General features: G+C 48.9%; 8 protein-coding genes across 8 annotated transcripts; 5 read left to right on the plus strand and 3 right to left on the minus strand.

Annotated features, from left to right (window-relative positions):
- Positions 1–7: 7 nt before the first annotated feature.
- LCP9604111_5690 (transcriptional regulator family TF) lies at positions 8–2,585 on the plus strand (the record flags this gene model as incomplete). The annotated part of the gene is made up of 8 exons (XM_039073528.1): positions 8–39; positions 103–222; positions 275–1,085; positions 1,140–1,264; positions 1,315–1,463; positions 1,516–1,691; positions 1,747–1,930; positions 2,020–2,585. The coding sequence occupies 8 exons, from the start codon at positions 8–10 to the stop codon at positions 2,583–2,585; spliced, it is 2,163 nt and encodes a 720-aa protein (XP_038928201.1).
- A 652-nt stretch (positions 2,586–3,237) lies between these two features.
- On the plus strand, positions 3,238–6,920 carry pan2n2 (poly(A)-specific ribonuclease; the record flags this gene model as incomplete). Its single annotated transcript, XM_039073529.1, has 4 exons — positions 3,238–3,366; positions 3,430–4,721; positions 4,772–5,890; positions 5,951–6,920. 4 exons carry the CDS (start codon positions 3,238–3,240, stop codon positions 6,918–6,920), a joined length of 3,510 nt encoding a protein of 1,169 aa, XP_038928202.1.
- A 698-nt stretch (positions 6,921–7,618) lies between these two features.
- Positions 7,619–10,445, plus strand: LCP9604111_5692 (putative translation elongation factor EF-1 subunit; the record flags this gene model as incomplete). The annotated part of the gene is made up of 7 exons (XM_039073530.1): positions 7,619–7,844; positions 7,953–8,003; positions 8,095–8,123; positions 8,217–8,293; positions 8,542–8,945; positions 8,996–9,178; positions 9,238–10,445. 7 exons carry the CDS (start codon positions 7,619–7,621, stop codon positions 10,443–10,445), a joined length of 2,178 nt encoding a protein of 725 aa, XP_038928203.1.
- A 973-nt stretch (positions 10,446–11,418) lies between these two features.
- Positions 11,419–13,557, plus strand: bipA (Hsp70 family ATPase KAR2; the record flags this gene model as incomplete). Its single annotated transcript, XM_039073531.1, has 3 exons — positions 11,419–11,600; positions 11,665–11,829; positions 11,883–13,557. The coding sequence occupies 3 exons, from the start codon at positions 11,419–11,421 to the stop codon at positions 13,555–13,557; spliced, it is 2,022 nt and encodes a 673-aa protein (XP_038928204.1).
- A 238-nt stretch (positions 13,558–13,795) lies between these two features.
- Positions 13,796–14,427, minus strand: LCP9604111_5694 (DUF967 domain protein; the record flags this gene model as incomplete). Its single annotated transcript, XM_039073532.1, has 2 exons — positions 13,796–14,341; positions 14,401–14,427. 2 exons carry the CDS (start codon positions 14,425–14,427, stop codon positions 13,796–13,798), a joined length of 573 nt encoding a protein of 190 aa, XP_038928205.1.
- Positions 14,428–15,313: 886 nt separating this feature from the next.
- LCP9604111_5695 (putative C6 transcription factor) lies at positions 15,314–16,572 on the plus strand (the record flags this gene model as incomplete). The annotated part of the gene is made up of 3 exons (XM_039073533.1): positions 15,314–15,651; positions 15,700–16,147; positions 16,201–16,572. The coding sequence occupies 3 exons, from the start codon at positions 15,314–15,316 to the stop codon at positions 16,570–16,572; spliced, it is 1,158 nt and encodes a 385-aa protein (XP_038928206.1).
- Positions 16,573–16,595: 23 nt separating this feature from the next.
- LCP9604111_5696 (zinc-dependent alcohol dehydrogenase) lies at positions 16,596–17,872 on the minus strand (the record flags this gene model as incomplete). The annotated part of the gene is made up of 4 exons (XM_039073534.1): positions 16,596–17,080; positions 17,140–17,218; positions 17,271–17,644; positions 17,722–17,872. 4 exons carry the CDS (start codon positions 17,870–17,872, stop codon positions 16,596–16,598), a joined length of 1,089 nt encoding a protein of 362 aa, XP_038928207.1.
- Positions 17,873–18,591: 719 nt separating this feature from the next.
- LCP9604111_5697 (uncharacterized protein) lies at positions 18,592–19,762 on the minus strand (the record flags this gene model as incomplete). Its single annotated transcript, XM_039073535.1, has 4 exons — positions 18,592–18,891; positions 18,944–19,157; positions 19,240–19,526; positions 19,604–19,762. 4 exons carry the CDS (start codon positions 19,760–19,762, stop codon positions 18,592–18,594), a joined length of 960 nt encoding a protein of 319 aa, XP_038928208.1.
- Between the last annotated feature and the right edge of the window lie 2,187 nt (positions 19,763–21,949).

Raw genomic sequence — 21,949 nt, forward strand, 5'->3', positions numbered from 1 at the left:
GCAAATCATGGCGGGCTCCAGCCCACGATCTACCAACGCGTAAGTGTGTAATGCGTCTGCATCTCCGGCTGCGGGGGATCATGTATGATAACAACCGGACAGATGCGAAACATGCCGAAAACGCAAAGTAAAATGTTCCGGTGATAAACCTTGTCGTGCTTGTATCAAACACAACTGGGAATGCACTTTCGGTCATTCCGGCCGCAGACGGTTTTCTGAAGCGTACGTTCATATGCGTCGTATGATCTGGCTAGTCTTGCTGATTGGCAAATAGCCAAGTGAAACATCTCTTGGAAAAAGTACGAACCTATGAAGAGCAGCTGAGCTCTCAAACTGTAGGGGCTCCGGTCTCTTCATTTCATTCTTCAGTAGTACCAGATGAGACCCCAGGCCGTCAATCTGCGCAACGAAGTTCTTCCAGTCAGAGGCAAACTGAGTTATTATATACCGACAACGATCCTTCTATAAGTCCGGGTAACTTGACATCGCTTTCTTCGTCCTGGTCTGCTTGCAAATATGAACTGACTCTACACGAAGCAACGGACCTGACCTCCGGGCCTGCATTCGAGTCTCAGGTTAGATCGCTTCTTGACAGGTCGCATTCTAGTGACCGCAGCTTCCATGGATCTACTTCAAATTTTCAATATCGGGCTGATCGGTTACCTCAGTGGGCGTCGGTCAAAGAGCTCGTTGACAATGTTGCTGGAGTAGCTTTCCCGTCTTTGGAAGAATCACAGCACTTGCTTGATCAATTCCTTTTCTATCTTGGCGTGAGCCAGCATTTCTTTGACCCACGATCTTTCTCGGACGATCTTATGTTGCTATTTCAGAGCCCGGAGACAAGACAACAGCAGATCAACTCTCCTTGGTTTACAGAATATCTTTTGGTCATGGCCATGGCAAAGCTCATGGATGTAAAACATCCCACATCACAGACACCGGGAACGGACTTGTTCGCTGAAGCGTTGAAGCGTCTTCCTCCGTTGCATCATATGGGTGGGGAAGGTGTTGTCGCCGTCGAGATACTGACACTGATTGCTACATATCTTCAGTGGTGTGACCATAAACATGATGCATATCTCTATGTACGTTGTGTAAGATCCACAATGCTCTTGCACAGTATCATTGACGTGTGGTAGATTGGACTCGCACTGCGGCTTGCTATTGCTCTTGGGTGCAATCTGCGGGAAGTCGACCAACGCTGCCTCCCTTCTCAAAGTGCCCACAGATTAAGACTCTGGTGGACAGTGTACATGCTCGACAGGTAGGCCCTTTGGCAACTTTAGGGGCTTGGCACTCAACTTACACTTCTAGGCGCCTCTCTTCAGGTCTCGGGCTGGCTGCAGGAGCCGATGAACGACAGCTACGAACTGAACTCCCGCGGAACGCGATGGGGTTCCAGTCGCCAGTTGCCCTTGCCATCAATGTCCGTATTGCGCGTGTCACTGATGATATAATGTCAAGTAGGATATACACCGTTGTGCTATTGGCATCATGCTAATACACCTACAACAGCTCTATATGGAAATAAGTCAATCACCCAACTGGAATTGGTCCAAAAGATCCAGGGAATTCTCCAAGAACTGCATGACACAGGCCGATCATTCCCTAAATCTTTGGTGTTGGACTTCAATCGACCTTTACAATCGGTAACTCGCACAGGTGCATCATTGTACCTAATGCTGTTTCAGGTGGGACGATCACCAACAGAAAATATTATTGGTATTGTTCCTGATTCGTTATTAGGCCATCATCCTATGCACACGGCCAATATTACTTCAAAGAGCTCGGTTTGAAGCTCAGAGCCAACAGCAGTCGCGATCTACTGAACCGGCGCCGAGTATGCTGCTGCGTCTCTGTGATACGTGTGACGAGGCAGCCACCAGAAGTCTCGCAATACTTGAATCACTTCGTCTCCAGCAAACCATCCGTGAGTCCTTCCAGTGCTCTAACCTAACAGACCCTACATCCCCCAGTTTATGTTTAGTTATTCAAATCAAGAGCTGACATAAACACAAGCCCGGTATGGCTTTTTTGATCTGGACGCAACATTCTCCGCTGCATTTGTTCTGGTCATGGTGGGATTTTTGGACAAATCACAGAGTCAACCACCGCCAGCGCTTGATCAAGCATCTAATGTACTTCGATTTCTATCAAAGTCTGGCAATCTAGCTGCCGAGCGACGCCTGCAGGATATTGCACAATCTTATTCGCACGTTTGGCCGAATCATGTCTTCGATGCAAATACCTCGCACAGCGATGCAGCTACCCGAGACACGACCCAGACATATACAATAAGTCTAGGCCCAAGACAAGATGCCTTGTTGGCTTCCTCAGATCCTCCACCATACATGACTGTAGCCTCAGGTGGCCGGGGTGACCATCAAGATGAAATCAGTTTACTCGAGCCATGGTCTAACATGGATGTCCCAGACGCAATGTTTGATATGCAGGGAGACTGGAATCTAGATCTTTCCGGGGAAGCAGAAGGGATTTATTCTAGTTTCCATAATCCGACATTACCACTGACCGGGGTTGACTACATCGACTGGTTGGAGATTGAGAAAGTGTTTAACGGTCCATAGAGCGCATCGAGAGGAGTTTATCTCGTGGTCTATTCCCTTCGTGACATTCTAATTCAAGAAACCCCCCTTGTGTTATACGATACTGGATGTGGTTCTTTGTTGGTGATTTTGGGCCAGTTGTTTGCTTCAGGATTCGATACATATAACCCACTTCTCTTCCAATGAGAGCTAACTGATGGCTCTATTCCCATGCTTCTGTTCTTGGAAGAAATAAAAAAACTACTTCTTCGCATGTAATCATTGCTCTAACTAGCTGATCTTCGCTCTCGTGTTGACTTGTAATCTTGTCGGCCATCACGTGATTAAACCAATCTCACCGTTCCTGTTCCTCGCCGGCAACATACACAGCAGTTGGAGTCCGATTGTTCCTTGTTCATCGTGTCAGGCATTTCGAGCCGATCCTCAATTGTCGAGTGTAATGCCCTTTTAACTCTAAACCTCTCACCGTGTCAAAACCCCACCGCCGAATCGTCTGATAGCTTCCCCGCAATCGCGTCCCTCGCGCCGAACGATGCCCACACTCGCCGTGTTCCCACGTGGGTAAAGACAGCAGTTTACACCAGGCCCATCAGACCGGCATACCGAGAGTAACAAGACCGAACACACAATATAATTACGGTACTGGGGTTGGACCGCAGAGGAAACCGTAAGCATGGAGGCCGACTGGGATGAGCTGTCGCGTATTCCAATGCCGCCGCCGAGTCCCCATGCCATGCCCACTGTGGCAACAGCGACGGCATTTGACGATATGATGGAACTTTTATGGACAGGCAATGAATATGTGAGTGTTGATGTCGGGTCGATTTCCGAGGCGAGATGCTGATGATTGTGTTCGATTCGCTAGGGCAGGGTCTCTTCCTTTTATGGACCAGAATTGCAACGTTATACCTCTGTTCGAGCCCATCCAGTTTCTGAAGGTGCAGTACAGCAGATAATATTTCACGAACGAGGTGTGATTTCGTTGTCCTCAAAGAGTGTGCACATGATTACTCGACGGGGCTTGACGCAGTGGCACCTTACCCACGATGAGATGGTCGACCTCCGCTGTATGAGTTTCACCGCCCAGACCAATCGAATCCTTGTTGCAGGTTCTCAGCGCGTGATGTTCACGGTAGACATTGACAAGGGCACAATTGTCGAGAAGCTGCCCACCGAGCACGGCTACACAATAATGAAAAAGAGTCGATATCTTTGTGCTGCAACAGATACCGGATCAGTCAATGCTCTCAGTCTCTCAGACTTCAGCGTTGTCAAGTCATGGAAAGCTCATGGAACAGGTGTTAATGACATGGATGCGCGGAATGACCTTCTGGTCACCTGTGGCTTCTCGGTCCGCCATCTCGGGTCCCCAATCGTGGATCCTCTGGCCAACGTTTATGACTTGAAAACCTTGACACCGCTGCCTCCCATTCCGTTCCATGCTGGAGCAGCATACGTACGCATGCATCCCAAACTTCACACCACGAGCTTCGTGGCTTCCCAAACAGGTCAACTCCAAGTGATAGATCTCATGAATCCCAATTCGGTCAACTTGAGACAAGCCAATGTGTCACTTGTGCTCGGTATTGACCTGTCACCATCAGGAGAAGCATTGGCTATTAACGATGCCGAATGCTCCATTCACCTATGGGGCTCACCGACTAAGGTTCATTTCAATGAATTGAGCAAGGAGACGGAATTTGCCGAGGTTCCCACCCGGCCTCCTCAAGTAGAGTGGTCTTCCGAATCTCCGTTGAACATAGTTGGGATGCCTTATTACCACGAACGTCTCTTTTCGGCGTGGCCAAGCCATTTGCTTTTTGAGGTTGGCAGTCCGGCGGCTCCGCTGGATCAGTCCATGTTGCCATATTTACGCCCCGCAGAGATGGGACATCATGCTCCAAACCCGAGAAAGACTCGTCGATACCAAATAGAAAACACTCGTGCATTGACCATGGCAGAGCCAGCTCTTATTGCCCCAAAGTTTCTGAGTGAGAAGGCTCGAGATTATAGCAAGTCGGATGGCTTGGTTAGCGATACTGCAGAGGCATTAGCAGGGGCGAAGATCAACGGAGAGAGCGATGACGATCCATTACTCAAATACAGCAACGTAGAGATCAAATACAGCCGATTCGGTGTCGATGACTTTGATTTCAGGTATGTCCTTCCCTTATTCATTTGCTGCCCTTCGCTCACCTTTGCTACAGGTTCTACAACAAAACCTCATTCTCCGGACTTGAGACTCACATCGCCAACTCTTTTACTAATTCTCTTCTCCAGCTTTTCAAATTCATCCCACTTTTTCGAAATCTCGCTTTGAATCATGCAGCTGGATCGTGCATTTTTGAACACTGTCTCTTGTGTGAACTGGGCTATTTGTTCGACATGCTTGAGAAGGCAAGCGGGCAGAATTGTCAGGCTACCAACCTTCTCAAGACATTCAGCAGTTTCCGAGAAGCCTCAAATCTGGGCCTCTTGGAAGAGAACCTTACCAACAAATCTCTCTCAACTGCGATCCAAGCTGTCAATCGCTTTTTCTTGACTCAAATAGCTCAAGACTTCCGGATGATTCAGCCTAATTCTGAGGAGCTCGATCAGCGCTTAGCCACCATTGCGTCCGAGTCTATTCGATGCATGTTCTGCCAGAACGAAATTGTGCGCCCTGGAAATTCACTCGCCAATGAACTGATTTACCCGAATATCGACATGAAACACGCACGACGGAATCCGCTTTTCCGCTTCTCCAATATCCTACGTGCAAGTATCGAGCGAGAGACACAAAACCGAGGATGGTGCAATTATTGTCGTCGCTACCAGCAAGTGACCATTTGCAAGACCATCCACCGTATGCCTTTGATTCTCGTCCTCAATGCCGCTCTGACCAACCCTCTCTGCCGTCGGCTTTGGGCAATCCCAGGGTGGTTGCCCGACGCCGTTGGAATTCTCGTTGATGCTAGTGGACAGGTGATGTGCTTTGAGGGTGATGATCTTCGCCTCCGAATCCAAAATCAAACACCCGGGCTCGCAGTATATGATCTGATTGGCTTAGTTGCAGAAATTGACATCCCGGAACATCAAAAGGCCCATTTGGTGTCTTTCGTCAATGTTTCCATTTCGGGTGCTGAGTCTGAAGAACAAGGCAAATGGCACCTGTTCAATGACTTTTTAGTCACGGAGGTCGAGAGAGATGAAGCGCTCCGATTTACGCAGCCTTGGAAACAACCTTGCGTGCTGGCTTACCAAGTGAGAGACCCACGCCATGTCGTAGATGACTCTTGGAAGAACCTTCTCGACAAAACGCTGCTATTCCGCGAGTGGTCTTTGAAGTAAGTTTTTGCACATTAATAAGCTTGAAAATAGAAATACTAACAGTCGTCTTGTTCTAGTGGCGGCCGTCCGGTTGAATCGTGTCAAACTCTCACTGAGGACGAAATGCCAAAGCCCGGGACACCTGTCGCATTGGATACCGAGTTTGTTGATCTAGAAAAAGCCGAGATTGACGTCAAAGCAGACGGATCACAGGAAATGGTACGCCCCAACAAGAGCGGGCTGGCCCGTGTTTCCGTCTTGCGCGGTGTGGGTGTTCATGAAGGAGTCCCCTTCATTGATGACTATATTACCATCCGTGAGCCAATTGTGGACTATGTGACCCAATATTCCGGCATCAAGCCTGGTGACTTGGATCCGCGAACCAGTGAACACAATCTTGTCCCACTCAAGGTTGCTTACAAGAAGCTTTGGCTGCTTCTCAACCTCGGCTGTATATTTGTTGGTCACGGTCTAGCTTCTGATTTCCGCAAAATCAACATTCAAGTGCCCAAGGCACAAACCGTGGACACACAGTACCTCTTCTTCCACCCCGGGAAGAACCGGCGTCTCAGTCTCAGGTACCTGGCCTGGGCTGTCTTCAAGGAGCATATACAAGAGGAACCCTCACCCGAAACCGTACAAGGTCATGATTCGATCGAGGATGCTCGCATGGCTTTACGTCTCTGGAAAAAATTCCAGGAATACGAGGATGCAGGTATTGTCTCGCAAATGCTTGAAGAGATCTTCCGCGAAGGCTCGAAGCTAGGATTCCGCCCACCTCCTAAGAATGGAGGCACTGTCGCCGTTCTCTCTCGACCTGGCACCGCTGTCACCATGCAGAATGACAGCGGTCGCAACACTCCTAGCACTCCTGACACACGGTCCGTGGTGCCAGTCACCACAACATCGGCCGTTCCCATCACTGGATCCCCCAGTGCCCCTACCACCCCACGCCAGGCTTTCCGGCGATCCATTGCCTTGACCCCGAGTAATGGGAGCTTTTCTGGGCCTGGTACGGGTGACTTTTTTGGCAGTCCACTTCGATAGATGAACATTATTACTTTTTTTTCACTCTTCTTTCGGCATCCTGCGTGTCGCGAAAATTAGATAACTATGACAAACTCAGCGTATGGATACGTAGGTAACTATAATGTAGCTTTTTTAGACTACAAGGATATAAGAGACTTACTATACACACTTTCAAATTACTAGCTACACACCCGCCCTCAGCCATAGAATGAAGGTATGCCACATGATACCGCTGCTATGCTTTAGTTTTATGAAGCTATTCGGATAAAAGATGACACTATTGATCTTACAGATATTGCATTTCTAAAGAAAAGTACCGAATGAAAGGGTGTATAAGAAGCTGGACAGTTGAATATGTATTGTACTTAAAGATTCTAGCCCAAGGATAGAGTAAGCTGGACCTGAAGCATTCGACATTAATGTTACAATGTATATGTCAAGGCTATGTTGTCTTCAGATTAGAAATGAGAGCCAATTGAAGGCATGGATCCATGGATGATGACATGACGTAGCCCATGTTCTGCCGGCAGTTTGATTTCCTACCAAGTCGGGAGTTGGAAAACAACGGATGGTATGCCCGTATAAGAAGGCGGTATAGTAGTGCTATATAAACCCAATAAACCCAGCAACCGTGCGGAAGGCGGTCAACTCAACTCAATTGACCATCTTCGTCACTTACAAACCCCTCATTTATTACCCCACCTCCTTACGCCGCAATGTCGCGACACCGTATTAAGGATATCGATTACGACGATGACGATTTCTATGACGAGGATGCACCCGCTGACCCAGAGGAACAGGAGTTCTTGCAACAGTGTACAGCCGCTGTTTTGCAACAGCTCGGTGCCGGGCAACCCTCAGTGACCGCCACGAAAGGAGAAGTCCAAGACGCATTATGGCACTACTACAATGATATTGAGAAATCGGTCAACTATTTGAGAGGTATGTTCAATTTGCGCAGATACTGCATATCACATCATATTACCTATCACGGGTCTCTGGGTTCGATTGTTTGTTGTCAAATTTAGCTAACCGAAGTTCTGCATGCAGGAAAGAGAGAGAAGGAGGCTACGAAGCTGCAGAAATCGAAGATTCAATCAGGTAAGCAGTGTTCATGGGGTAATTGTTATCCTAAAGTGTCGTCGCTGGGCTCGGGCTTTGGGGCACAAGATATTCTGCGCGTCCCGATCAGGAGTGCTGCTATTCCTTGCGAATGAAACTGTATGTATCTGGTGCAAATACATTCCATGTGATATATAGAGACTCGAAACTAATACCATAGAAGCTTGAACAATGTTCTAACAGGTCTTCCAGTGCCAGCATACCCTGCTCCTCCTTCTACAGCACACTTTTCGGCTGCCGATTTCTTTCGCGATTGTCCCTGGCTCAATGTTCCCTCTCATCGAAAATCGGATATCCTGATTGAGCCGCTTTTTCCACGTTTGGGGCTCTTGGGAGGCGCACCGGAAAATGGTGGAAAACTTTCCAAATTGGCCGCCCTAGCTGCAGCCCGGAAGAAGAAAGAGGCCGAGAAAACACCATCCCTACCGGAGACTTCGACTTCGTCAACTCCTAAACCTGAACAACCTAAGACGTCCTCGCTTGATCATTCGGGTGCATCGCGCTCCCTTCGTGACAGACTTGCAGCTAGCGGGAGGTCGACACCAAAAGCTTCAGAGGGCCCTGGATCTCTCCGTCATGTCGCAACCCCAAGCTCACCGCATTCTATACCGAAGCAGCCCGATTCCGAGAACAGAAGGCCATCGGTGTCTAAGGCTTCGGAATCAACGCAACGGGAGGTGCTTGAAGCGAAAGAGGAACCAATTTCCCAGCAAACACTGCCTACTATTCGAGCCTCACCCTCAACATTTGCCAGCACTATCGTTGGCGCAGCAACGGGCCCGACAGCAGCTGAGCCCAGCCACTTACACTCCAACAGTTCAGACCTGTTGAGGATCTATGGACAGGATCATGCTGAACCTTTTGACTTTGCAGCGCCCAGCCCCGACGATGTCGTTCTCAATGCACAGAACACAGCGAAAGGTTTGGCGATCCGCAGGAAGGTTTAAAGGCATTTGCCTAATAATATGTAGGTATGAAATCGAAATCAGCCGCATCGAAATCGGCAGCGGTGAAGAAAGGCCAGTCTGATCTGGCAGGTGGCATGAAGGATCTTTCAGTGGAGGATAAAGTGACAGTCAAGAGCAAGAATCTTGATGTTATATCAGAGTATAAGAAGTCCACCCGCAAGCGGTCCGCAAACTTTGTGGTTATTGGTAAGTCGATCTCCACTGGCAACAAGGTGAGGCCCTGGACTGAATCATATCCAATATAGGTCATGTTGATGCCGGAAAGAGCACTCTCATGGGACGGTTGTTAGCAGATCAAGGTGCTATCGACCAACGGACACTAGATAGGTATCGGCGAGAGGCCGAGAAGATCGGCAAGGGCTCATTCGCGCTAGCCTGGGTCATGGACCAAGGGTCTGAGGAGAGAGCACGAGGCGTGACAATAGATATCGCCACCAACCAGTTTGAGACTGATAAGACGGCCTTTACCATTGTGGATGCACCAGGTCACCGTGACTTTGTCCCGAACATGATCGCTGGTGCCAGTCAGGCAGACTTCGCTGTTCTGGTCATCGATTCCAGTGTAGGCAATTTTGAGTCGGGGTTGAAGGGTCAGACTAAGGAACACGCTCTGTTGGTGCGCAGTATGGGCGTTCAAAAGATTGTGGTGGCCGTGAACAAGATGGATACCGTGCAATGGGATCATGAACGATTCGAGGAGATTGAACAGCAGATCTCCGCGTTCTTGACAACTGCGGGCTTCCAGGACAGCAACATTTCATTTGTGCCGTGCTCAGGGTCTCTGGGAGACAACATTTCTCGCCGGACTGACGACCCTCATGCATCCTGGTACACAGGTCGCACATTGATCGAAGAGCTGGAAACGTCGGAGCCATACACACACGCCCTCGAAAAGCCTTTGCGTATGACGATTGGTGATGTCTTCCGAGGTGGCGTGCAAAGTCCGCTTTCCATCTCTGGCCGTATTGATGCCGGTAGTTTGCAGATGGGCGACCATATCCTGATCATGCCTAGTGGTGAAACAGCAACAGTGCGCAGTTTGGAGGTGGACAGCGAACCAAGTGACTGGGCCGTGGCAGGTCAAAACGTCGTTTTAAACATCGCCAATATCGACCCTATTCACCTCCGTTCCGGTGACGTTGTCTGCCGTCCCTCCTCTCCCATTCCTACCATCACTTCTTTCACCGCCAAGGTTCTGGCCTTCGAACACCTGATGCCCATGCAAGTGGATGTCCACCGTGGCCGTCTACATGTACCGGGCCGCATCAGCAAGCTGGTCGCCTCTCTGGACAAAGCGTCAGGAGCAGCTATCAAGAAACGCCCTAAGATTGTGGGACCGGGTGTCGTGGCGCGTGTTGTGGTTGAAATGGATCAAGCTGTTCCTCTAGAAGCACCGACCAGGATTGTCCTGCGCGCGGGAGGCTCAACAGTGGCTGCTGGTTTATTGGAATAAGTTGAGTTAATCGAAATCCATCTTATTCGTGATATGCCACAATTTCTCGTCGTCGGTGGCACATTATTGTTCATCTAGAGTAAGACACTGAAAAAATATATATATCACAGAATAATATTCGATCTAGAGCTCGCCAGCTGGTGATTATGTCTTGAATACGATTTCGGATACTACTATAGAAAGATTTAAGCTCAATCATTGAGTAATTATTCGATTGTGTATCACTGGTAGTGCCATTAGAGTTAGACTCGGAAAGCTCTATACCCAGGGCATGGTGGGTGCTTTGTGCCACGCCCACCTACTCGGGAGATCCCCGGCCCAAATCTAGGCCCGCAGTACGGGGATACGACATACCTCACCTGGTCTCTCCATTGAGATGCCACTTGTTATCATCAATTGATCGACACACAATTAGGCCGTTGTAATGTAGCATAGAACCATAAAGTAACACGTGGTCAGTAGCAGTGACTAGAACTCCCGAAGGGGCAAACCTTTGGCCCCTTCTAGCAAGTTCGATCATCTGGCAGTCGTTGATTGGTGGAAACCCTGAGCAGTTCGTGGATAGACCCCTGCCACTAGACTATTTTAGGCAGTTCAGGGCCTATTAAAGAAGGCGGTGTGTTTATGTGGCAGTTTCTGAGTCAGCCACTGCCGGACGCCAGCCAGCCAATCAGAGCACGAGAAGTGACCTGAACTGGGAAAAGGCCAGCATGGCCGCTGGGCCGTATCCGCGTACAAGAAGTCCTCTTTCTTCGATTCTTCTCCTAACCATTCTACCATTCCCTCACTTCGCCCTGGGTCCCTTTCCCACATACCATCGACTAACATAAGGGTTCATAGAGTCAAACACGCCTTGTGTTTACTCGTCTGCGCAGCTGTTTAGAGCGGCACGCGCGGAGCTTTCATAGCAACAGCTTCTTTGTCTTTGTGTTGAAAAATCTCGATCCACATACCTATACATACACCTCTCACAATGGCTCGCCTATCCGCACGCGATGGCGCGTCTAAGCCTTTCGCTTGGACCACCATCTTCTATCTTCTCTTTGTGCTCGTTGCGCCTTTGGCCTTCTTTGGAAACACCGCCAACGCCCAGGAGGAGAACTCCCCTGAGAGCTACGGCAGTGTTATTGGTATTGATTTGGGAACCACCTACTCGTATGTTGCCTCAGTCTGGAAATTGTTCATGTTCAATGTGACAGGTTGCTAACTTTGAGTGTAGTTGTGTTGGTGTGATGCAGAATGGCAAGGTCGAGATTCTTGTCAACGACCAAGGAAACCGTATTACCCCGTCTTACGTTGCTTTCACCGATGAGGAGCGCCTCGTTGGTGACGCCGCCAAGAATCAATACGCCGCCAACCCCGAGCGCACCATCTTCGATATTAAGTAAGCTTCCATTACACCTGTCACAGCAAGAACCCAGCACTAACGAATTGCAGGCGTATGATTGGTCGCAAGTTTGACGACAAGGATATTCAGAAGGATATCAAGAACTACCCCTTCAAGGTCGTCAAGAAGGATGGCAAGCCCCAAGTCAAGGTCGACGTCAACCAGGTCCCCAAGACCTTCACCCCTGAGGAGATTTCCGCCATGATCCTCGGCAAGATGAAGGAGATCGCCGAGAGCTTCTTGGGTAAGACTGTCACCCACGCCGTTGTTACCGTCCCCGCATACTTCAGCGACGCCCAGCGTCAGGCCACCAAGGATGCCGGTACCATTGCCGGTCTCAACGTCCTTCGTGTTGTCAACGAGCCCACCGCCGCCGCTATCGCCTACGGTCTTGATAAGACCGGTGATGAGCGCCAGGTCATTGTTTACGATCTTGGTGGTGGTACCTTCGATGTGTCTCTTCTTTCTATTGACAACGGCGTTTTCGAGGTTCTCGCTACCGCTGGTGACACTCACCTTGGTGGTGAGGATTTCGACCACCGTGTCATGGAGTACTTCGTCAAGCAGTACAACAAGAAGAACAACACCGATGTCAAGAAGGATCTTAAGGCTATGGGTAAGCTGAAGCGCGAGGTTGAGAAGGCCAAGCGTACTCTGTCTTCCCAGATGTCCACTCGCATTGAAATTGAGGCCTTCCACAACGGCGAGGATTTCTCTGAGACTCTTACCCGCGCTAAGTTCGAGGAGCTTAACGTTGATCTGTTCAAGAAGACCCTCAAGCCTGTTGAGCAGGTTCTGAAGGATGCCAAGGTTAAGAAGTCCGAGGTTGATGACATCGTTCTTGTTGGTGGTTCTACCCGTATTCCTAAGGTCCAGGCTCTTCTCGAGGAGTTCTTCGCTGGTAAGAAGGCCAGCAAGGGAATCAACCCCGATGAGGCCGTTGCCTTCGGTGCCGCCGTCCAGGGTGGTATTCTTTCCGGCGATGACTCCATGGTCGATGTTGTTCTCATGGATGTCAACCCCCTCACTCTCGGTATTGAGACCACTGGCGGTGTCATGACCAAGCTCATTCCCCGCAACACTGTCATTCCTACCCGCAAGTCGCAGATCTTCTCGACTGCCGCCGATAACCAGCCCACTGTCTTGATCCAGGTGTTCGAGGGTGAGCGCTCGATGACCAAGGATAACAACATGCTCGGCAAGTTCGAGCTTACCAACATCCCCCCCGCGCCGCGTGGTGTTCCTCAGATCGAGGTCGCCTTCGACCTCGATGCCAATGGAATCCTCAAGGTCAGCGCTTCCGACAAGGGCACCGGCAAGGCCGAGTCTATCACTATCACCAACGACAAGGGTCGTCTCTCCCAGGAGGAGATCGACCGCATGGTCCAGGAGGCCGAGCAGTATGCCGAGGAGGATAAGGCCATCAAGGGCAAGATCGAGGCCCGTAACAGCCTGGAGAACTATGCCTTCAGCCTGAAGAACCAGGTCAACGATGAGAACGGTCTGGGTGGCCAGATCGATGAGGATGACAAGCAGTCCATCCTCGACGCCGTTAAGGAAGTCAACGACTGGCTCGAGGACAACGCTGCCACCGCTACCATGGAGGACTTTGAGGAGCAGAAGGAGCAGCTTTCCAGTGTGGCTTACCCCATCACCAGCAAGCTGTACGGCTCTGCTTCTCCTCCTGATGAGGATGACGAGCCCCTTGACCACGACGAACTGTAAAATTATCTTTGAGGCATTATTCATGGAGTTCCACTTTTTTTTCTTTTGCTTGAGTCCCCTTTTTGTGTTCGAATTTACACGGGGCACTGTCTCCAACTTTTAGGCCTGGTTGATTAATGCCGGCTAAGAATACAATACAAATGATACCTCGCATTCTTTTATTATAGATAGTGCCTATTAACAGGCTTATATAAATTTATTTGATTGAAATACATCGTGTACCGGCATACCTCGACATCTATTTTGCTTGCTGAGCCACGAACGCCTGAATAGTCTCAGCCACAACCTGATGGTCATCCTCCTGCTTCAGCCCACTAACGACAACGACACCAATAACGCCATCAACGCCACGCACGCGAATCGGGTAGCCACCTCCATGGATAGCATACTCATCTGCAACAGCACCCCCAGTAGCACTTGGAACGGCATATTTCTTCACAAAAGCAGCCTCAATCTGGTCGGCGGACGCATTAGCCGCAAGCCCACTAACAGTCTTCTGTCTCATAGTCCAGCTCGAAAGACCCCACCGGAGCACAGTATTGCGCTTCCGTCGCACCCAGTTCTCATTGTCCGGGATCGTGCCGCTCTCGGTCACAGCCTGAAACACCACATGGTGCGGGGCTCCGCCGGTGAGCGTAATGGAGATCAGGGCCGGCTGGCGCTGTCCGTCCGGGAGGCGGAGGATTCGGTCCCTTAGTGCATTTCCAAGCTGCCAAGCGGTTTCTGCTGTGAAGCTGTGGAAGATTTGTTCCGCGCTTGATTCTTGGGTGATGAGGACTTGCGGCTGTTTCTTGATTAGGTTTCGGTCTGGGGCTTGTTGGGAGCATAGCATGGGAGACTCACGTCTGTGCTGGGTGCGGAAAGAGCCATGATTGATGTGGTTGGAGGTTTGATTTGGTACTTAGGTACGGAGTATGTGTGTAAATGAAGAAAAGTTTGAGGACAGAGGGTAATTCGGGGGAGCAAAGGCTATTTCTACTTTGTAACTAAACGACGGACCTGTGAATTACTGTATCAGGTCAGTCTTGCCATTTTGGGTTTAGCGCTCCCAATACGCCGTCACGTAACCTCTCCAACATAAAAGACCCTGACGAAATCCGTGCAGCGTAATTTACCAGAAGGCAGGTGGGCTCAGGGGTGGCCGAGCCCACCTATGAACTGGTATTTTACCACTAGGCCATAATAAAAACTAATTCCGAGAGCAGATACCGGCAAAGGTGCCGAAAAGATCCAATGTTTCCCCGCATTGTACATATGGTTTGGACGCTTGGCAAGGTGACATCTTTCTTCATGACACTTCCAAATCCAGCTCCTTATGCCACCCAAACGAGCCTGCGATATCTGTATCTCCCGCAAAGTGAAATGCAGCGGTTCATGGCCCTGCGATACCTGCCGCGGTGCAGCAAAGCGGGTGCGCTGTACGTACCTGAGGCCTGCCCACAGGAGGGGCCCGAAATCTCGCAGAGTATGCCATCGAGAGACCGACCTTCCGGAGATTCAATCCACAGAGATTCAGCAGAATGTTGAAGAAGATACATACATACAAAACGGTAGCAATGATACCATCTCTTCATCCGCCACAGCCTGCAGCCTCCATTGCATCCCAAAGACAGTCTTTGCGTCGGTGATCCGTCTGTACCAGCAATATTCATACAGCGTCTGGCCTGTAGTCAACGCAGAAGCTCTTTTGAGAAGAGTAGAGGATATATACCCAGAGAAAGTTGACTCCAATGCTGGGAACACTTCCTGTCTCATCATGGCCCTCTGTGCCGCGACGATGGCTCAGTTGCATCTTGATCCCTCGGTATATGGATCTCAGAAAGTAGATAGCACGCTAATGGCCCAGGCTTGCTTGCGAATGCGTACAAGTTGCGACAGCCATGGAGCAAATCTGGATCTCAGAAGCGTTCTGGTGTCTTTCTTTTTGCATGTGTACCACGCCAAGGTCAACCAACGAAATTCGTCAATGATGTTCATCCAGGAGGCCATGACCGGAGCTCGTATTCTGCGATTGAATGAGGATATTTTACACGAGGAAGATGAGGTGATTTCAAACCAGGCCTTGGTATTTCCGCTGCTTTGGGTATCGGAGAGGTAGGCTAGAGAATTCAATTTCGCAGAGTAAATTACTAACTATCACAGAGGTTATTCATTGCACCTGGGTCTCTCTCCGTCTTATATTGACCCCCCTGTATTGATACATTTGGAGGGGGATATGAATGCTGATGTTCATGCCCAAGGGTTGCTAGAACTCGTCAAGCTCTTTATTGCGTTTGACCAGATCTCAGTACGGCGCAACTCGCGTCCTGGGATCATCATGGCTACACATCTGACCAACACCGAGGTCAAGGTTGCCTCACTATGCTTCAGCATGGCCAATCATGTCTCGACCCGAACGGCAGACTACCACATTACACGGGAGTGGATGAGGACTATTCTCTGGCAGGAGGCACTCAACATGAACTTGCTATCTTCTTCAGCGTGCGAACCCGTCTTGGCATTTGGATTTCCAGCGCAAGTTGGCCGCGCCTTACTCCAGGCCTTGCGGGGTTTCAGCGAGACGGATTTGCTACCATTGGGACGAGACCAGGCTAGTAGCCTTGATATACAGAAACACAAGCCATGGCTAATGGCTCGTTACAGTTATTGAAGTGCTTTGAAGTTGCCAACTCCCTGGCGGATACGGTTCTTTTGTCTTCACACAAAATAAGTTCTCGGCTTGAACTAGGACCACAGGACTTTTTACATGCATTATACCAGAAGATTGATCCCTTTCTCGAGCAGGATACCATGTTGAAGTCAATCCTTCGTGCTAAAACCGCTGAAGCTCTAGTTGCAGCTCCAGCTCGCCTGTTGACAATCGGGGAGGAAGATTCTGGCCTTCACTCGGGCGAAAATGGACCTGGTGGTCAGGCTCAGATTCCAGGATACACACCAAACAGCGAGCCCGATGAAAGGAACTTGACATCGGATTTTTTGGATTGGCTTCAACAACAGAATTCTCAGATAATCTGAATTTCAATAAAGTTTTCGCGGGATCATTCTGCAATTTGAAGAACGATGCGCCCTGAAATATCACCCTTCCTCATCTCCTCATATACCTCAGGCAAATCCTTGAACGGTCGGACTTTGACCACAGGTTTAACAATACCACGCCGTACCATATCAACAGCCTCCATACATTCCTTCAGCGATCCCACCAGATTACCCGTGATCTTGAGGCCCTTGATCACAATCGTGCAGATAGGAGTCTCCAAGCTCGGTCTTCCCGGGGGAATACCAACACAACTCAAAGTACCGCCAACCCGGAGCATATCACAGGCATATGCAAACGCCTTTGCATTACCTGCTGTCACCACAGCAGCATGTGCACCCAACCCAGTAATCTGTTGCACCCTCTTTACAGGGTCTTCGGTGGCAAAGTCGATAAATTCCTGCGCGCCGAGACCTTTGACAAAGTCTTCCTTACCAGGACCAGTGTCGACGCCAATTACCAAAGCCCCTTGAGCTCTTGCATATTGAACTGGAGAATGTCAGTGGATTGCAACGTATCTTCAGAGTACCACAAAAAAGAACACATACCAGCCAAATGCCCAAGGCCACCTCCAGCTCCAACGACCACTAACCAATTCCCAGGACGAACATTCGCGTTCAAGACGGCCTAATCAACCACAAATTAACCCCAGACCACGAAAGCAAAATCCCCAACCCACCTTATAAGCCGTCAAACCCGCACAAAGCACCGGTCCCATGACCTTCGGATCAACATCATCAGGCAGAATCGTCAAGTAATCCGCATCGAGAGCGATGTACTGCTGGAAAGAGCCATCCTCGTGGTGAAGATGGTTTGTACTCTCAACGCAGTACTGCTCCGTACCCGCAAGACAGAACTCGCACCGCCGACAGATGCGGCTCGCGAACCTGATCCCGACCAGCCCGCCAACTTTCAGACCCGCGGCGTGCGTGATATCCGGTCCAAGCGCGACCACTCGGCCGATGCCTTCGTGGCCGCCCACGTGTGGCAGCTTGATATTTGTTATCGGGTTGCCGTCTGGTCCTGCCGCGGTACCGGATTTGGTGTGTAGATCTGTTGGTTTGTTAGGAAGGTCTTGTTGAGAGAACATCCCGTTAGATGTCGGTTGGGTTACATGACACTATACATACCACTCTGGCAGACGCCAGTGTAGAGCACTTTGGCGAGGACTTCGTTGCGTCCCGGGATTGGCACGGGGTAGTCTGTTTTGAATTCGACTTGCCCACCCAGTGAACGGACGAGAGCGACTGTTTGGGTCTGTGGAATGTTGAGGGAGTCCATTATTACTTGGATGTTAAGTTGCAAAGGGGATATTGGATGGAGTATGGAGTAAGAGATTGGAGTCTGGGTATTATACGGGCGAAATGGCTATATTTATATTCGAGACTCGAGTCCGAATTGTAGTACTGAGGATGCGTGGGATGTCGTGTCATCTGAATCCGTCAATTCTCCGAGTGATGCGTGGGATGTACTATCCTCGAGTGTGTAAATTTCTGCATTGCCAGCTTGTTCTCCAATCCAGATAAAATACCAGATATAAGTGGTCAATGATGTGTATACAACCTCCATCCAACCTTTAAGCAGAGACATTCTCGGATAATAGAGTACGCTAAAGCGTAAGCACCGTTTATCATTGGTCATAATTGGTAACTAGTCAGACCAGGAAAAGAACTTATAGATGTGACACTGCATGAAGACATGCTAATTCTCCGAATCAATTCTCCGGTTTATGTATTGCAGATCTCACCTATGGCAGAATGTCTACTAATAGAAAAGCAGACGATTTGTATGTTTCATTAACTATCTGACCCCGAGGCTTCTCCTTTTTTTTTTCTTTTGAAATAAATCGCTCTCCTCAGGCAAATCGATGTAAAATCGCAATAACTTCAGTCTATCCGTCCGGGTATGTCGTAACAACCTCAGAACCGCCGAGGTCAAGAAACCAGACTAAAAGCCCCGAACACCATTCTCAACGCACAATTTGAAGCCGAAGGGTCCGGCTAATAGAAAACAACCTCATCGTCACGCACCCTCCGCGCAGGAACATCCACCGCACGGGTGTAAGGTCTCTTCGTAGGGGTAGGGGTTGTAGGGGTCGTAGGTGAATCGCAAGTCTCAATATCCCTGCGTATTCTATCCGCACGAGGGCTAGAGTCTGGAGTAGAGGTCGGGGTGGACAGCGGGCTACCGAACAACTGGCTGTTCTTCTTGCGCATCCAGTGAACGCGCAAGTTATCGAGGGCAGTCTTGAAGTCGTCGAGGATGACCGTGTCGCAGAGACATTTGAAGATAAAAGATAGCTGGGATGGTTAGGGTGGTGTGACAAAGGAAGATCGGACGATGGGATCTTACTTTCCAGAACGGCTCGACGCCTGTTGGGAGTATGCTGGAGAAGACTTTCAACACGCTGCAGGTATCAACGATTATGAAAATAATCGACAGACACATGGCTACCAGCATGAGTCCGAAGCGGGGGCTGACTACTATTAGCTCCCATATTCCGAAGTTGTATTCGCGCTTGATAGTCCAGAATAGACTGGCTGTTGTGAAGATCCACCACGGATCGCTGTTGGTAGATCATGTTAGAGTGGAGGACTCAGTTATGAAGCAGCTGCATTCGATATTTGCGAGGAATTGAAATGACCAACCGAAATAATGGCTCCATTGGTCTGGTCTTCAAGAAGACCTTGTTGATATTGTTGAAGTATGTGAAGTTGGCATAGATCTCCAGACCCCAATAAGGCCAGCAGAGAACAACAGTGGTAATGTAGATGATTGAGACCTTTCGCGACAGGAATGGACGGTTCTTCATCCAGGCGATAACATTATGCAGAGCCCAGGAGATGTTGAGACCGACCGCGGTCACAGATAGATACCAGCCGTAGACCGGCTCGTTGGGGAAGATGAAAGTACCATGAGCCATAGCTAGGACAAGCTATTATCGATCCGATAATCAGCCAAGTCCTGTTGAGAACATAACTTACAGAGTTAGTCTTTTCGCTTCCACCGTACCTCGGCGAGGATCAGCTTGTGCAGGAGAATATGCGACCTCATATTGGCAAGAGTGATAGCGGCCATAATGAGTAGACTTCCAACCATCAGACCCTGGCCCCAAGCTTCGAGGATCAGGGCATCGGGCTCGGTAGGCTTGGAAATTTGATCGGTAGCCATCGTGGGCTGTATTCATGTCAATTCGTGTGTTACTGGGGAGTGGTGTGGAGAGTAAACAAGAGTCGGATTGGGTGGGGAGTTTGCGACTGAGAGATGTCGAGGAAAGAGACGAAATGCAAGGCATCACAAAAAGAGATGAAGAAGATGGAAGGAGTTATGTAATTTGCAATTCACGTCAGCACATAAATTATCTCTATCCTTGTCTTATTTGGCTGATTCAATTCCTAAAAAGTAATTTGCGACGCCACTACATAGTATATGGTCCAAGGTCGTTGACTATACAGGGGTAGGACTACGCAACATCTTTGGATGTCGATGTCACCTTGGTTTTAAGCATATTTCTTGCTAGGTCATTTTGTATTGTCCTGAAGACTGGAGGTCCTCTCGATGAGCAGAGTGCCCGTGTTTGCAGAGAACCGGAGGTGGCGTTTATGGGGATTCGAACTAGACGAGATGGTCTTTGTTGTGCGTTCGTCTTTGGTATCAAGGCCAAAGACCGATTCATAGGTCAAAGAAATATCTGAAACACGCATGCCATGTTTGAGGAGAAGAATATGAGCAGAACACTGCTTCTTTGTCTCTAACATGCCTTGACCAGTCACTAAGGTATTCACGTCTATTCTTTTGATGAATTTATCTAGAAATAGAATATCAGTCTCTGCTCGCTCTACAGGTTCATCCACCATACGCGCAGTTCCCCAGGTCCTCTAGTGGGAGTCTACGCTATTAGATATCTATTTTTAGACCTTCTCGGTGTTGTAGCTAGAATACTCGACAATATACGAAGGTGGTAAAGAGCATAAACCGTGCAAACAGATTTTCTATGTATAACCAGGGATTATATCAGCTTGGAAAAAGCTCTAGGTTGGAGACGTGTAGAATTTTAGATTATCATTTCTCAGTGCAAGTGGTTGAATAAGTGTGGATGCTTGATTGAAGATTGATTGAAGATTGATTGATGTGGTTCTTGGATGTGGTTCTTGGATGTGGTTCTTGGATGTGGTTCTTGGATGTGGTTCTTGGATGTGGTTCTTGGATGTCGATGCTTGGATGTCGATGCTTTGTCGAGGCGACCATTTTTTTTTTACCACCACAGCAAACGGTCTTGAGAGTCTCCTTTAAATGGGTACACGCTGTAACCTCTTCCCGACGAGAAGTCTCCTTCAGAGACACTCCTGCGGAGACTCTGTCGACCAAGACCGTTTCTTTTCATTCCTCCTCTTTAAGGTCGAAGCATTATAGTAGTCGAATGTGGATAGTTGATTGAATGTGCATGGTTGTTTGATGGCTGATTGAATGTGCATGGTTGTTTGATGGCTGATTGAAGTTGATGCTGAAGGGGATGGTTGATTGAATGTTGGTTGAAGGAGATGCTTGAAGGGGCTTGATTGAATGTTGTTTGAAGGGGATGCTTGATTGAATGTTGTTTGAAGTTGATGCTGAAGGGGATGGTTGTTTGAAGGGGATGCTTGAAGGGGATGCTTGAAGTGGCTGTTTGAACGTTGTTGATTGAAATTGTCCAAGGTATTTTCTTTTGTGTTTGTTTTCTTTTGTTTTTCTTTTTGTTTTGTTTTTGTTTTTCTTTTTTCTTTTGTTTGTGTTTGCTGTTCTTGCAGCCTGACGATTGTCGAGAAGCCGAAACCTGTCACGGTAAGGCTGGATGTGATTCAGTGGATGTGGTATCTAGTACAGTTAGCCCCGTGTCATCAGGTGTTAACCAAGTCATAGAATGCGATGAGGGAAGATGAAGAATAGGCGATAACACAGATAAGAAACAAACCTCATAAAGTGGAAGATGGAAGATGGAAGGAGAATGTGGTTTGGTTGTGTGAAGGATGATGAATACGACAGATGTCATGAAGGGATGTTTGCGATATGGTTGGGTTATCTAAAGGATGAATGTAAGTATATGAAAAGAAGAGACAGCAAGAACTTACAAGTCAAATGATAGACAATGAACACGATAATGGCAGGCACGTTGAAGGGATGCACTGTGATATGGCTGAGTTATTTGATAGATGAAGAACATGACAGATGCCATGAATGGATGCTTGCGATGTGGTTGGGATGCCTGAAGGATGAATGTAAGTAGACGATAAAAAAGAGGTAGTAAGAACAGACAAGTCATGTGATGAATGATGAGCTCAATAGATGCCAGGCACGTTGACGGGATGCACTATGATGTGG

This window comes from Penicillium roqueforti, assembly GCF_015533775.1.
Source record: "Penicillium roqueforti strain LCP96 04111 chromosome Unknown scaffold_14, whole genome shotgun sequence".
NCBI classification, from domain to species: domain Eukaryota; kingdom Fungi; phylum Ascomycota; class Eurotiomycetes; order Eurotiales; family Aspergillaceae; genus Penicillium; species Penicillium roqueforti.